This window comes from Phodopus roborovskii, unplaced genomic scaffold (genome assembly GCF_943737965.1).
Source record: "Phodopus roborovskii unplaced genomic scaffold, PHOROB, whole genome shotgun sequence".
NCBI classification, from domain to species: domain Eukaryota; kingdom Metazoa; phylum Chordata; class Mammalia; order Rodentia; family Cricetidae; genus Phodopus; species Phodopus roborovskii.
This window is the reverse complement of record NW_026126418.1, coordinates 2,331,829-2,347,333: the sequence shown is the minus strand read 5'-3', so window position 1 is coordinate 2,347,333 and position 15,505 is coordinate 2,331,829. Positions and strand designations below refer to the sequence as shown.

General features: G+C 40.9%; 1 protein-coding gene across 1 annotated transcript in view; it reads left to right on the top strand.

The window, feature by feature from the left end:
* Dcdc1 (doublecortin domain containing 1) overlaps positions 1-15,505 on the top strand; it is a 374,005-nt gene that overhangs the window by 324,819 nt on the left and 33,681 nt on the right. The window contains exons 22-27 of the mRNA XM_051183805.1: positions 1,491-1,590; positions 4,636-4,771; positions 6,436-6,592; positions 10,946-11,104; positions 12,479-12,679; positions 13,588-13,681. Of these exons, the coding sequence (XP_051039762.1) occupies positions 1,491-1,590; positions 4,636-4,771; positions 6,436-6,592; positions 10,946-11,104; positions 12,479-12,679; positions 13,588-13,681 (847 nt within the window). The remainder of the gene's footprint in view (positions 1-1,490; positions 1,591-4,635; positions 4,772-6,435; positions 6,593-10,945; positions 11,105-12,478; positions 12,680-13,587; positions 13,682-15,505) is intronic.

Here is a 15,505-nt window from a genome sequence, read left to right as displayed (position 1 = left end):
CCATGTCTGGAAGACACTGTCTTAGCAGGCATCCATGTTCTCTGACTCCTACAGTCTTTCTGCCTCCGTGTTCCATGGCATTTCCTGAGCCTTAGGTTGTATTGTAGATCTCCTAACTAAAGCCAGACACCCCATTGTCACTTACCCTCTGCATTTTTAGTGGTGGTGGATCTCTGTAGTAGCCTCTGCCTACTGCAAAAGAAGCTTTTCTGATGGGGGCGAGCTACACTTACCTTTGGGTATGAGGGCGAGTGTTTAGAATACAGTTAGAAATTTATTGGTTTAAAAAAACATCAATAGGTTCTTCTCTAGGGTCCATGACCTCTCCAGCCACCACGGGAGGGGCGGGTAGTTAGGTTTACAATACTAGGTATGAATTCCCTCCTATTGAATGGACTTTAATTTCAATTAGACAACTGTTAGTTACTCCCCAAGATAATAGTCCATTGGAGGTATCTTACTGACCAATCATTTCCTGTAGCCAAGGCCCTATAGTTGGGTGGGATTATTAATGCCTTGCATAGTACTTTCTGATGTTATGAGAGTTAGTTCTTAGTCTATGCTGTTTTAGGAGTCTCTTGGAAACTCCTGGCCAACAACTTGAAAGGTGGTTTTCAATGCTTGGCATAGGGGTTTTGTTAGATAGCCTATGGCTCTTGGGGAAAATATCACCCCATGTGGTATAACTACATTTGAACTATATAAATGCATATATGCATAAATGTGTGTACATGTGTATTTTTAAGTAAGCTTATAAAATGATGTTTCCCTTATTGCCTTTTCACACATCCTTATGTTGCCTCTTCTTCCTCTTCCCTTCTGTATTAGTCTCCTTTCACCTCCCCAGTCAATCTTGTCTGCCTCCCCTTCCTCCCTACGTAAAACCCATGTTCTACTTGAACTCCTATTCATACTTTCAAGTCCATGCCAATGTCACTTCCTTAGGTTAAAGCCCCTGCAGGAAGGGATCTACCATTTTCCTTTATTCTTAAAAGACACTGGCCATTGCTTACAATGGCACCCACTGTATCACGATGTGAGTCAGCAGCTGGCCTGTCTTCACTCTTGTGTGTCATTCATCTCAGCGCCCACAAACTAGAAACCGAGGGGCAGGGAATCATTGGTAACACTTACCTAGGCAAAAACCCTGGTTTCAGTCACTTCTGAGGCAGGAAGAAGAGGAACTGCTGGGTGACAGGTGTGGCTTTGGTGACTTTGGAGAAAGCATGGAACTTCAACTGAAAAAGCCAAACGATGTATTTTAAGTAAAAGGATGACCATGAGCTAAAGTTACAGGAATGGCCAGATGTTGATAAGCTCAGGCTGAGAAAGCTTGAGTTTCTTAAGTGCATAAACCAGAGACAGGAACTGAGAGTCAAAAGGCATGCTGGCTCTTGAGTCCTCATTAATGGCCAGGCCTTGGTTTCTTTTATTTCCTTACCTTGGAAGCTGTCTGTGTGCAAAGTCAATTTATATGTCTCTTATCACAGGTGCACTGAAATTTTAAATTTACCTTCTGCTGCTCGGAGACTTTTCAATGAAAAGGGCAAGGAAATCTTTTCCCTGAGTGACCTACAGAGAGATGAACTGGTAACCAAGGGGAGGGGGGTATTGGAAACGTGAATACATGAGTACGCACTAAGGAAAACACTCATCAGTGCTGCCACACTTGCCATTCTTACTCTCTCAGAATTCTCAGCACCAAAAAAAGCAATACTAACCAATAGCATTGATGCTTTCCTAGGCAGTGGGCCAGGCCTGTGTGACTAATCATGATAAATAAATACATGTTTATCATGCCACTTTAGAAAAGATACCTTTTTCTCCACTATAGAGCCTAAGGCAGGCCAGTTATTCACCACTGCTGCTGCTACAGCTGCTGCTGAAGGAGATAGACCCTTAACTCTTTTTGAAATCTATATGTAGTTATTTAATGATTTAATGATTTTCTTACTAAATTACTAATTTACTCGCTTTCTCAGATTTTATTTATATATATATATATATATATATATATATATATATATATATATACCTTTTCATATGCTCTACTTGGAGTCTAGAGGAAGGTGAGAAATGGAAGGTTGGAAGGTCTTACACAGCCTAGTCTTGCCCCTCATTTATGTAATTAGAGACATCAGCATAGGTAAAAAAAACATTGCTTTTCCAGACTGACGCCTGAAGTTCCTTGAATAAAGAACAAAACTCATACTATATTACCAAATCTCCAAGCTGACCCTGGTGGTTCATGCTGGTAACCCTGGTACTCCTAGAATCTGAAACAGGAGGATTGTTGTGGGTTCAAGGTCAGGGTATAGTAAGTTCTGGGCCAGTCTGGTTTTGTGGGGAGACACTGTCTCAAGAAAAAGCAACATATACTTTCATGCGCGCGCACACAGACACACATGCACGCACACACGTGACCAAAGCAAAATAAAACAAAACAGCTTGGCTAGCACTCTGAAATCTGAGGACCTCTTGAGAGAGTTTGAAAGACACCTACAATGAACAGTGTGAGAGGCATTAGGTGAGGAGGCCTTGCTCTTTGGCAGGGTTTAGGAATGTGAATTCTGTCATTTCTAAGAGTTTTGTTTGGTTTTAATGTTTCTGCTTGTACAGAAATAGTTGCTTGCTTGGTTTTGTTTTCTTCTTTCAGATGGAATTTTGAGCAGACTAACTTAAAATAAATAATAGCAAAAGATAAATGTAGCCTAAAGAGAAGCACAGAGAAGGTACCAGGGCAAAGGGAATGTGGGTATAAGATGGGGTGAGAAAGCATTGGGGGTATGTCTGTAGTCACTAGGGTTTAACTCACCACCCTGTGAGTGTGAAGATTGTAATGAGACCAATTAATAGATTTAATGTCTGCAACAGAATGGGAAGCCTATTGTTCAAGAAGGGAAATGCCAAGGAGGAACTCCCTGCATCCTCATGCAAAGAGCTAAATGATGAGTGCATGATGATGGCAAGAGGTAACACTAGGTTCTCTTCGGGCTGGGTCTCAGCATGCCTGTATTTTTTCGTCTCCTTTAAGGGGATATGTGCCAGGTGTGGTGTCATTCCCATACTCCCAGCAATCAGGAGATTGGGGCTGGATGATTTTGAAGTGTGAGGCTAGACTGGGCTATATTGATGAACACCGTCAAAGGGTAGGGTAAGAAGGATGGAAGGAAGGAGAGAAGAGAATGTATTTAAGACATAGGTACATGGAAAATGAGGAGAAAGTGCAACATTTGGCTCACATTTTAATATTGTTCAATAAGCTAAAACTACCTTAAAGAGACATGTTAATTCTATATAATTTTAGTTGAAGTAGAATTCTACACGGTTTTTAATTAAAATAAAATTGTGTCACTTTCTCTCCCAACCCCTCTTCCTCAAAACTCCCCAGATTTCCTGCTACTCTCAAGTTGGCAGCATTTTTATTATTATTGTTTTATATAAATATGTATGTGTCTATGTATGTATGTATGTATGTATGTATGTATATTCATAAACAAGACCAGAACAATGGCAATATTAACAGGCATGTTAACATGGGAGGGGGACAATTTCATAGGGTCCTACCTGTAGACAAAGAACTACAGGCAACTAATGACCTCTGAGAGAAGGAGAATTAGCCTCTCCTAAGGTTAAGCCCCTAATTGGTTATCTAATTCAGAGTCATCAGACTTGAAACCATATACATGCAAACACCAAAAACAGATCCAGGAATATGAGTGTGTTTTAAAAGATCTTGATTTTTAATTGCATGTATGCTTGTGTGCCTCTGTATGGGTTTATATATACATACATACATACACACACACACACACACACACACACACACACACACACACACACACACATGCAGTGCCTCTGGAGGCCATATGTGGGTGTTGTATCTCCTGAAGCTAATTTACAGGTAGTGGTGAGCCACCCAATATGTATGCTAGGAACCTAACCCTGTAAGAATGATACATGTTTTTAACTGCCATGTCCCCACATTAATATTTTTGTGTTTATATAATACTCCAAGTCTATTTATACAATGGATCTTTTTTCCATGAAATGGCAGGTAGTGAAGATCTTAGGCTTTGGTGACAGTGTGGTCTCTACTGAAACACCAGCCACTGATTGCATGTAAACAAATGGGCAAGCCTCTTACCCAGTAAAGCTCTATTTACAAAAAGTACCAGTAGCTCACATCTGTGCCGTGGTCACAGTTGGCCAGCCTCTGATGACACCTGCCTTTCAGTCCTTCTTTCTTTCCTTCCCTTTTATTTCAAAAAGCTGTTTAAATTTTTGTATTTATAAATGACTACAGACTTATAGGTGTTGCAAAGAAGAAGCGTAACATTTTTTTCTGCTCCATGCTGTATTGTATGAAATGTTTCATCACCGGCAAGCCGTGAAAGAGGCCCTGGCGTCTAACAGCACACAGTTAAGGCTTTGCCACCTGTGCTCTGCAGAACCAACTGGCACCTTTGTCAATAGTTTGTTCCTTTTCTTTACTGGGTGGTATCCAAACTTCAGTTTGGCTGTTCACCCTCTGTAAGGCTCTGACTGCCGCGATTTCTTCTCTTCTGATGTGTTTCTTGAATAAAAGTGCTTCGATCCCTTACACACCAGATCCCTGACTCATTTCTTTGATAGGTATATGTTTCATGTGGAGAACGCTGGATTAATCCTGACCTCTCCATTGTTCGACAAAGGAAGCAAGTCTTCCTCAGAGGCCTTGAGTTTGACGTTTCCAAGATTAAAACCTTTTGCAGCATGTGCAAAGTGGAAGGTAAGCTTTGAAGTTACCTTACTTTGATACCCCAACACACCCGATGACACTGCTTTATACTAAAATTATGTTTATTCAAACAGTCCATGTTTCAGCTCTGTATCTTGCTGTTTAGCTCTTTAGGCTCATTTATAAAAGTATATTTAACAGGATTACATATTTTGTTACCTACAATAATACTTCAGAAGAGCAAAAAGATAAAAAAAAAAACAAAAAACAAAAACTCAACACCATTCCTTCTATGTTTTACAGATTTATAATTTGTGAGCCCCATCCATTCCCATTAAGGAAAAATGGGTTACATGTACAATCACGTTTTAATGTTGTACCATCTGTTTATGTAATTAGTCTCTTAGGGAGGGCTTTAGAACTTTCCAGTCTGCAAAGCCCCACTTGGATGAGAGGGAAAACCTTGGGATGGAGATCCTCTTGTGCTTAGCTTCCCAAAGAAATCTATGCTTGGGTTGCTTGTATTTGGTCATTGGCCCAGATTGTACTTTGAGTGGGCTGTGTGCTTCCTACCTGGCTCAGCCTCCTTCCTGCTCTGTCTTGCTCTCTGGAACCAGGCAGTGGCATCTAGCTTACCTCTGGTTAGAGAGCCACTTCATCCTTGTTTATCAACCACTTTAGGAACTTTCCAGAAACTTCTTGACAAATGATAGGTCCAAGTTACATCTCCAGAAAGCCAAATCCATATGGGGTCATGTCACAGAGTCCTGATGTTACCCCTAGTTTCCACAGTGAAACCAGGAGAAATAGGACCCCTTGCATTGGCTTCTAGTATTCTCTGCCTTCTCCCTCTTTCCCTGAAGACAAATAGTGAAGTTAAACCCTTTTAACACTAAGTAGGAGAGAAAGGCTTGTGGGAGATGTGTGCATCAGTGCTGTATTCTTGACTTACATGGTTGTTGTCTTGGGGCAGTATGTTGTTTGAATGTCTGGGGAGACAGCTCAGTCAGTGGACTGATAGCCTCTGGGTTTGATTGCCAGCACTCTCGTGAAAAGCCAAGTGTGGTTACAACACCTGTAATTCTAGCACTGGGGACAGAGATAGACTTACTGGTCAGCTAAACTAGCCTAAATCAGTGAGCCCCAGTTCACCTTGGGGAGCCCTGGCTCAACAAACACGGTGGTGGCTTCAAAGGAACAACAAATGGTTGACTTCTGCCACCCCCCAACCCTGTTCCTCACTTTGGACTTTTGCTTTTCTCTTATAGCATATATATATATATATATATATATATATATATATATATATATATATATATTCCTTGTGAGCTTCATTTTTCCTTTATCAAAGTGAGGAAAAACCATTATCCCCCAGACAAAGTTTTACACACATCTTTCACAGTATTGGATTTCATGGTTGAATCTTGATCCCAGATAACAATCTAAAGACATACATGTAGATACTATAGCTTATTTGAATAACTGTGATAGAGAGTAATTAAGTTAACCTTGGAAATTCCTGTTATTAGTACTTTTGTCTAAGTATATCTTAAAAAGAAAGAACTGGCAAGCATCCAGTTAAATAAAGTCCAACTTCTTGCTTAAAGGAGGCCCAGAGAGTAAAGGTTTTATACTTGTGGGAGTGTGTGTTTTGGATTCCTGATGCTCTTTGGTCATGACTAATATGTCTTTGCAATTTGTTCATTTCTTCTCAGCTCTTGTGTTAGAAGTCCAAAGTGACCTTGTGTCTGGCGGCAAACTTGTTGTGAATAAACCTGTAGTCACTGAAGATGAGGAAAAAGTGAAAGGACCAGAAGGAGCTCAGATGCAAAATGCTGCTTTAATACCAGGAAATGCTTCCAGAGAGACTCTGTAAGTAGTCGCTGTGTCCAGAAAATGGACCAGTGCTGTGTGACCACAGCTCTTCCATCTGAATCGGTATGGAGCTCATGCCGGGAAATAGAGAAGTTTATGAAACTCCATCACTTGAAGACATAGAATTTACTTACTTTTTTTTTTTTTTTTGACGGATTAGTAGTAGAGCTTTAACCATCATCTTCATCTACTTTCAGTGATATTGAAAAATGTGATGGTTCTTTAAAGACAATATCTTAGCATTATTCTCTCTCTCATTCATCATGTTTTGCCCCAATAAACATTGAATCATCCTAAGCCATTGAAGTAACTTCCTGATGGGTCTCCACATTATCATCCTTTCAGGTCCTCTCAGGTCCATCTGTGGACAGTTGCTAACATGTCAGCTTTTAACACAGTGCTTCAGTGAACACCTAGGCTGACAAGTTGAGTAATACTCTGCCCTCTGCTAGCCACAGCCATGCCTGTCAGTGACCTCATTTGTACCTCATGGTCACTCCCATTTGACACATGTCTTCTTGCTATCATACCAAGTTCTAATAGTGACAAGCTGTGACCTAAAGGTAGCATATTCCCAAGGTTCAGTGCAAATACTTCTTTCTGCCTCAAGTTCTCTTTCTTGTCACACACCTATCTGTGGTGACTTCCATAGTTTCAAACAGTGCTACATATGGAGATGTCCCTGTCAGACCTCCTTCTCCCTGATCCTTCTTGTCCCACGTGGGTCCTCGGTGTGGGAAAGGACTCCACACCACATTCTCTGCAAAAGCAGAATAAGTGAATGATTGAGTTCATTCCAGTCCAGAGTCCAGTGACTGTTAAAACTCATTTATCCTTGTTACAAAGTTATTTTTTAAATAATTTATTTTGTGTATGCAAGCCACAGTGCAGGTGCAGATGTCAGAGGACAAGGGTTTCGCCAGCTCCTCCCACTGAGGGCTGTAAGGATCAAACTCAAGTAGCCAGTCCCGTTGACAATTATCTGTACTTGCTGAGCCTTTGCTGGCTCACCTTGTTATCAACTTGTGGGAAGCCAGTCTTAGGAAGCACTTTCTCAACCTGACAAGTGGCTCATCTAGTCCATGTCTTGAAACAACCACAGGCTCTGGGAAGCAGTTTTTGCTTCCAGAGAGTTTTTCACATGTAGCATCTTCCATAAAAGTTAGGGAATTAGACACAAACTTTCCTAACATCCCTTCCATTCTTCTAAAGAATGCATCCTCTGGCCTCTGAGTTACCAGGCCGCTCTTGGATGAAACAGAGTGTGGGAAAAGAACCTTTTGAGAGCAAAGCTCTGCTTTGTGAACCACTCACAACAGGGCCTGAATCCAAGGCGAGGGAGCTCACAGCACCCAGCACACAGTGTGGGTCTCATCCAAACACTGGGTTTTGTAACCCAGGTTCTCCAAGAGTCCAGGGTGTCACTGGCTCACAAGGCAGCTCATTTTGCTTTGATGACTGGCTGATTGGCTTTGTGTGTCAATGTGACACAGCTGGAGTCATCCGAGAGGAAGGAGCCTCCATTGAGGAAATGCCTCGATGAGATCCAGCAAATGCATTTCCTCAATTAGTGATCAATGCAGGAGGGCCCAGCTCATAGTGGGTGGTACCACCCCTGGGCTGCTGGTCCAGAATTCTATAAGAAGGTGGGCTAAGCAAGCCAGGGGAAGCAAGCCAATAAGCAGCTCCCTTCAATGGCCTCTGTATCAGCTCCTGACTCCAGGTTGCTATCCTGTTTGAGTTTCTGCCCTGACTTCATTCAGTGGTGAACAACAATGCTGAAGTACAACCCTTTCCTCCCAAACTTACTTTTGGCCATGGTGTTTCATCACAGCAATAGAAACCCTAAAACAGATGACTAACTCTTAGAAATCTCTATGCCTTGAGCCCGTGCTTCCCTGTGTTGAACTCCACTTCTAGCTGACAGGCCTTTAGTCCTCACTCATCAGTATACCTAGCTGTCTCTCTATGGACATCACCTTCACTAGTCCTCTGAGCTTTGTCTGAGGACATCATCTTCTGCATACATTTAATTCTGTGTATGTATGTGTGTATTTGTTAGCGTGGGAAGTCATGGGTTTGGCTACCTTCATCCCATTATGCGTTTGTTACTCTTGCTCACCCCCCCACTGCCCTCCTCCACCCTCCTTCCTGCTCTGTTTTAGACAGCTTCTTCCCAAATGCCCCGCTAGCCTTCCATGTCACATATCCTTCATTACCCTCTCTCATGTTCCTTCCTCCTGTTCAGGACGATGTCCTTGATGACAAAACTCCATATTAGAAAGTCACTGTTCAGTTTCTCTGTAATCCCTCAGTATGCATTTGGAGGATCTAGCGTGTGAGAATTGAGATGATTTAAGGAAGAACATCCATCAAGCAAGCTCCGAGAACATAAGTCTAAAAGGGACCTTTTTTTTCTTTTTGCAATTATGATTCAATTATATTTCTCCCTCACTCTCCTCCATCCCAGCCCTCCCATAGACCCTGCCTCACTCAAACTCATGGCCTCCCCCCCCCATTATCACGTGCATGTTTGTACATATACGTATGTGCACATATGTCCTTAAATATAACCTGCTCAGTCAATATGTTACCTGTATGTGTATTTTCAGGGCTGAAAGGTGAGTCTTTGTCATTGCTAGGTTCTGAAGAGAGATGTGTGGCAATGTCTGTATGGAGCAGTGGGAAAGAGCCTGGCACTGAGCTCAGCATCCCTGCTGATGAAGCAGGTGGAGAGCAGAGAGTGTGGGGACGGCCTTCTCACTCTCTCACAGTGTTTCAGAGATCGCCCTTTCCTGTCTTCTGAACCCTTTGGGAAACTACCTCCCTAACTTTCCACTCTGTCGCATCAGCATCTTCCTGTTCCTCATGAATCAAATGTATTCTTGATCTTCTAAGTTTTACTTACTTATTTGGTTCTGACTAGAATACTCTTCCTTTCAGAGGAGGCTTCTTCATGGCCCTCAGTGTTTTTGTTTTGTTTTGTTTATTGGGCCCTTGGTTTTAAGATGGCCTCTGAGAGGACACTTTGGTTCCATTTCTGAGGCATTTCAGATCCCATCACAGTGACTTCCACAGGGGAGCAAGTTGTGGCTGTTCATTTCCTTGTCTGTCATCTTTCCATTTCCCCACACGATGTGAGTATCATGAACAGAGACCTTACCCATCCTGTCTATTACTGATTTCCTGGGATTACAGGTGTGTACCACCACTTCCTAGCTTCTGGCTGCTGGGATTAAAGGTGTGCCTGGCTTCTATAGCTTGTGGATGACTTTGCTTTTCTGAATCCTCAGTCAAACTTTGATAAATCATAAATAATAAATCACTATACGGAAGAGCTGTGTTTTTATATTTCAAACACAAGATGGCACTGGTGTATTTTCAACGACCGGGGAAAGCTGCCTGGGGAAGCTGCTTGTGCTCTGATGGAGACCCTTGTTGCACGCCAATCTCGTACCCATCCATATGCAGCACTGGCCTTGGCACTCAAAAAGTTCAAAGCCTAATGTGTTAACGCCGGAGTTGCCCTGGAAGACTTCAGTCATGGGATAATGCTTTCAGTTTCATCGAGTTATCACCACCACTATGTTGGTCACAGCCTACCGCAGAGAAAGAACATTATTTACCCAGCTGTATATCAGGGCTGAAATACACTTGCTGTTTTGCCTGTGTCTTTATCCCTCCCTCGGCAGAACAGTCTTCATAATGCTGTGTCCAGACCTCACTCAAAGAGAATGTGTTCTAACAGCAACCTGGAGTTCAGAGTCCGTGGATCTGAATAGTAGCCACTACTCCCCGCTACCTTTGTCTTGAATATTCAAACCATCACTGTAATATTCTAAAGTTTCTTTGTACTTTGCTCAATTAAAAAAGCATGTGTGCAGCTGTGATTTGAGTCCCTTTAGAGTTCTCTATTGAGAGGAAGTTTTCTTAATATCATCTTCAGAATAAATATATGCAGTCCCTGCACCTGGGCTATACTACTTTGAACAAAATTAGGACCCACTTAAGCACCAGTGTAGGAGTGTCATTTCATGTTTATTATGAATTGCTCAAACTACTGTTTAATGGTCTTAATATAACTTACTAAAGTAACAAAAAATGGATGCTATTTATTATGTGATTGAGGGATTTTATTTGCTGGCTTCTACTAACAGACCTAAACTGTGTACCAGTGAGGTGTGGATTTCCAAATCTAGGCCCCACCCCCACCCCCCACCCCCACCCCCACCCATGCCATGAAAATACAATTTTCCGAAGTGCCAACATGCTGCAGGCTGTGGTCAGGCTAGAGCTGGAGACTGTGAACTTACATCAGCATTCTCAGACTTTGCTCCTGCATCTTGACAGAGATTCACATGCCAGAGCTCATCTCCGCATGGAAGCCTGTGGCCGAACGCTCAAGTATGCTTGGCAAGACCCATTGTACAACCTTACTGATGATGACAGCCTTCCAAAGAAAATGGAGAAAGAGCCCTTTGAAAATGTGCACCCCCAGAAGAAACACAGGTAAAATTTGCAAGGGATTCCTGTTGGAAGGCTCTGTCTGACCTTAGACACCCTCATGCTGCTACAAGCACATTCTTTAACATTTTTACTTTGATTGGCTACTGTCTGTGCCAGCATGCACATTTTTGCCTTGTGATGCTGATCAAAGCATCTGTGAGTGGTGGGAAGGATGGATTCTTTACCCCTCAGCTCCTCCTCCTGTGCAGGCTGACATGATGTCTTGGTGTCTGATAGACTCTTTTTACCAAACAGTAGTTCCTTCCACCTTTGACTCCTGAGAACTTAGAATAGAATTTGAATCTTTGTGTTCATTGGATGAGTGTGTGGATATATTACTAAACACTCAGTAGGATGTCTTTAATGCCTTTAAGAAGCTAGAAAAATATAATTTTTTCCTTTTAAACATTTCATTCTGGCCATCATTCAATAAAATGTTAGGACTATAAAATATGCTGTACTTTTCCATAATCTTTAGATATTTGCCTGACATTATAGTGGTTACTAGCACATTTGAGTTAAACAATTTCCTCCGATTTATCCATTACCATTAAAGCATACACACAGTAGAGGCTTAATAGAGCTCCTTAGATTAATATGCCAATATATTTTGATGTTTTTAATGTGTCACATGCCTGCTTAATGTTTTCAGATCCTTAAGTAAGAGATTTCTTTAAATTAACTTCCTGGCATTTCCTTATTCTGCTATGTTAGTTCTTCTCCGAAATTTTAGAGCCCAGAACCCAGCAGCAAGAAGAAAAAAATGTTTCAGTTTGCACATTATCTCCCTGTTTTTATTCTATATGCCTCTTCTCTGGCTCCTTATTTTGTTTGAACTTCATCTCTTCTTCCTTAGCTTACTGCTTTTCCATCTGAATTTCCTTTCTTTTAGGTGACAAATTTTTCAAATGTTCTCTTAGATAAACATCTGTTTCTTCCATGAAATAAGCTCAGGGTCCTACTTTAAATTTTTTAAATTAACGTGTGTGTGTGTGTGTGTGTGTGTGTGTGTGTGTGTGTGTGTGTGTGTGTGTGTGTGTTATGTGAGTGCAAGCTGGTGGGAGCCAAAAGAAGATGTCACATTCCTGGACCTGGAGTTAGAGGTGTGTGTGAGCTAGATGTTGGTTGCATTTGCTGCAAACCGAACCAGATCCTGTAAAGGAGCAGCCAGTAATCTCTCCAGCCCAGCCGCAGGGTTCTACTTTCTACACCAGCTTAGAAGCACACTTCTGATGGCCCCAGTGCTGTTCTTATGGTATATTTACCACTGCAAGTTAACAGCCCAGAGGTAGCTCTGACCAACAGAACTTAGTATCTCCAGTGCATACACTTCTGGGGCCATTTCCCTGTCACTAACAAAAGTTTTCTTTGCCTTAGCCATTTCTCAAAGCATAGTAAATTGCAGAAGCCATGTCATCAGGAGTTTGAATATAGAGATGGACAAATCATTAGCCTAGCTGCTCCTCAGCTGGTCCTGGGTGTACAAGACTCAAAACCCTGGTCAGGCACAAAGGTTGTTTTGGTGGGGAAGAAATCTGATGATGGTCACCAACGCTGGACACACAAGGAAGAAAGCAGGTAACCCACAGAATTGTGGGGTTTATGCATGAAACTAGATGGAACACAGTTGAGATGAATAGATAAAACAAGACAGAAAATAGACAGTGTTTAAGTTCATGTTTCCTTACACATTTCTCTTTGTTCTTGTACATGGTTGAACATTAGTTTAATGTGTTTCTCTGTGTGTAGTTATATGCACGTAAGTGCAGGTGCCTGTGGAGGTCAGAGAATGTATCAGAGCTCCTGGGATTGGAGTTTCAGGTGGTTGTGGGTCTGTGTGGGTGCTGGAAACTGAACTTAAGTCCTCTGTAAGAGAAGCATGTGCTCTTGACTGCTGAACCATCAATCCAGTCCCAGTAAAAACACTTTTAAAAGACACAGCAATGCATAATTATAACTAATGATTGCCCTTATAATATTTACTTGTATATGTATTTACTCATTCAACTCTCACAGGATGCACATTATTCCAATATACACAGGTGAATTGAGACATTGAGTTGTTAATGCCAATCAGTACTAAGAGACAGATCCAGGGTTCCATCCCACGCAGCGTAACTATAAAATCCATTTCATTTCACTGCTTCTCAATGATAGCAAAATGGAAAAAATATTAGCAACATGGACAATAAAGATATATCAAACTGGGTATAATCTAGAAACAGAAACCACACCTTGATTTAAATATGGGAAATACATTTTGAAGAATTGTTAAACTATGATAAAACATGAACTATTATTTATATATTCTACATAAATTATTATGGATATTTAATAATATCCATAGCAGACTATCATAGCTTATTTGTTCTGATAAGCTGGTGAAACCTAAAAAACTTGGGTTCCTACATAGCAGAAATGTATAGAAATTCCATTTATATTAACCACAGTCTGTTATGCAATGGGACTAATTCTGCCTTCTTAAGGACCTTTCACCTAGTGAGTAACCCCGACCTTGTGCTGGCAGTGTCTATGACCAAGGCTCAAAATGAAGCCCGTGGCTATCCAGTTATCATTCAGGTAAGATATACACAGGCTGACAAGAAGCCATGCCCTTTCGTGAAGCTGCAGGGAGGCTCAGTGCCTCTTTGTTACAGAGCAAAGCAGTAGCTGTCATAGAATGTTATTTTGAATGCCATTGTTAAAATACTTCTTGTAATACTCTGCCTAGACTTCAAATTGAGCATAATGAGATACCTCAGTTTGGTTCATTCTGACCAATGGTGATTGTAGGTTTGCTGATAGTCCAGAGTGGGGGGCAGTTGCTACAGTCACACACTGGCTAGTGTAAGAAACTGTCCCAACAGAATTCATGGAGCTTGTAAGCTCAGGGGTGATGGCTCTTCCATGCACCTAAATTCATTGATGGGGAGCACAGGCAAGGCCTCCTGGTGTGAATACTGGAGGAAGAGATCTGGTCAGTGTTTTTGGAGGCAGTGGTAGGTCTACTAAGAAATCCACTGGCACCACCTGTAATGCAGGCTTCATTTGAGTTTGGAACACAGTCTGTCAACCTTCCTTGTACACAATCACTTATAAATGGATGTGTGATTTTCCCTGACAGGCCAAGAGACAACCCAGGGACATCCCAGCTGTACATTCACCTTCTGTAAGCTCCACCCTAGCTTCCATAGAACAGAGTAAATATCTCCAAATAGCATTTGTTTTATTCCATGTTTTTAGTGGAGAAATTTGTTTTGCAGTTTGGAATCCTTAATCAGGACACAGCAATCTGGACAGATTCTGGAGCTTGCTTAATTAACTCTCTGTCCTCATGATAAATAAGAACTAGACATTTATCCTGAATGTAGCACATGTAATATTTCATGTTTTTTGTTAGGTGACTCTTTAACACAGGCCATAGTTAGATTAAACCTCACATGCCTGCCTGAACATTCAGTCCCTTAATCATTTTTGTAACACTTGCAGATATTAATGAATAAACTTAATCACCAGGTAATTTGGATTAACTTTCAAGATATCTTTTCATTACTAGTGCTTCGATTTTTATGTATTAAATAAGTTTGTGGGGAAGCATTCATGTATCTGGAAGTGGAAATGAGACACTTCAGTAATGCCTCTAGATCCTTTCCTATTGCTTGAGAGTTTAACTTTTGGCTTTCCCGATCTTGGAGGGAGCTCTGTTGTCTGACCCATTAAATTAGTACTAAGACCTCCTTCACTGTTCATCTCTTACCAGGTACAGTCGTTATTATAAATTATAAAGTTCCTTGAGACATCATGATATGCTTTCCTAGAGCTATGTTGCTGGCTTATGTCTTTTTAGTTATACTTGAGATAACTCAACAATGTTATAATTATATAACAAAAATCACATTCTATAACAATGTAAACAATAAAATTAAAATACATATCCTGCCCACTTCCTTGAATATCAGTCAAATACATATTAAAATGTCAACAAATTGCTGGGTTTTTTCACTTAATAAGTTGGTGTTTGGGGAGATAGTGTGCATGCATGTTGGGCAAGAACATAAAACAACAGGTGAATTCACATACTGTTGGGAAAGGAGAAGGTCAAATAATCTTTCTAAAAAATGCTTTCTTGGTCAATATCATAATTTTTTAAATAACCTTACTCAATAATCCCTCTGAAAGTTTTTCCTAAAAATATTTTCAGGAATTCACACACATACACGCATACACACATATATCCTTCTGTCTTATTTATTAGAGGGAATGTTAAAGAAAAAAAGCCCTGTAGGTTCAAATATTTAAGAACTTCCCTAATTTCCTAAGAAGAATTTTCTAAGCAGAATTGCCCTAAGAATAAATGATTAATATTCTTTTAAAATGTAAATAAAAAACACAAAATAATGTTGA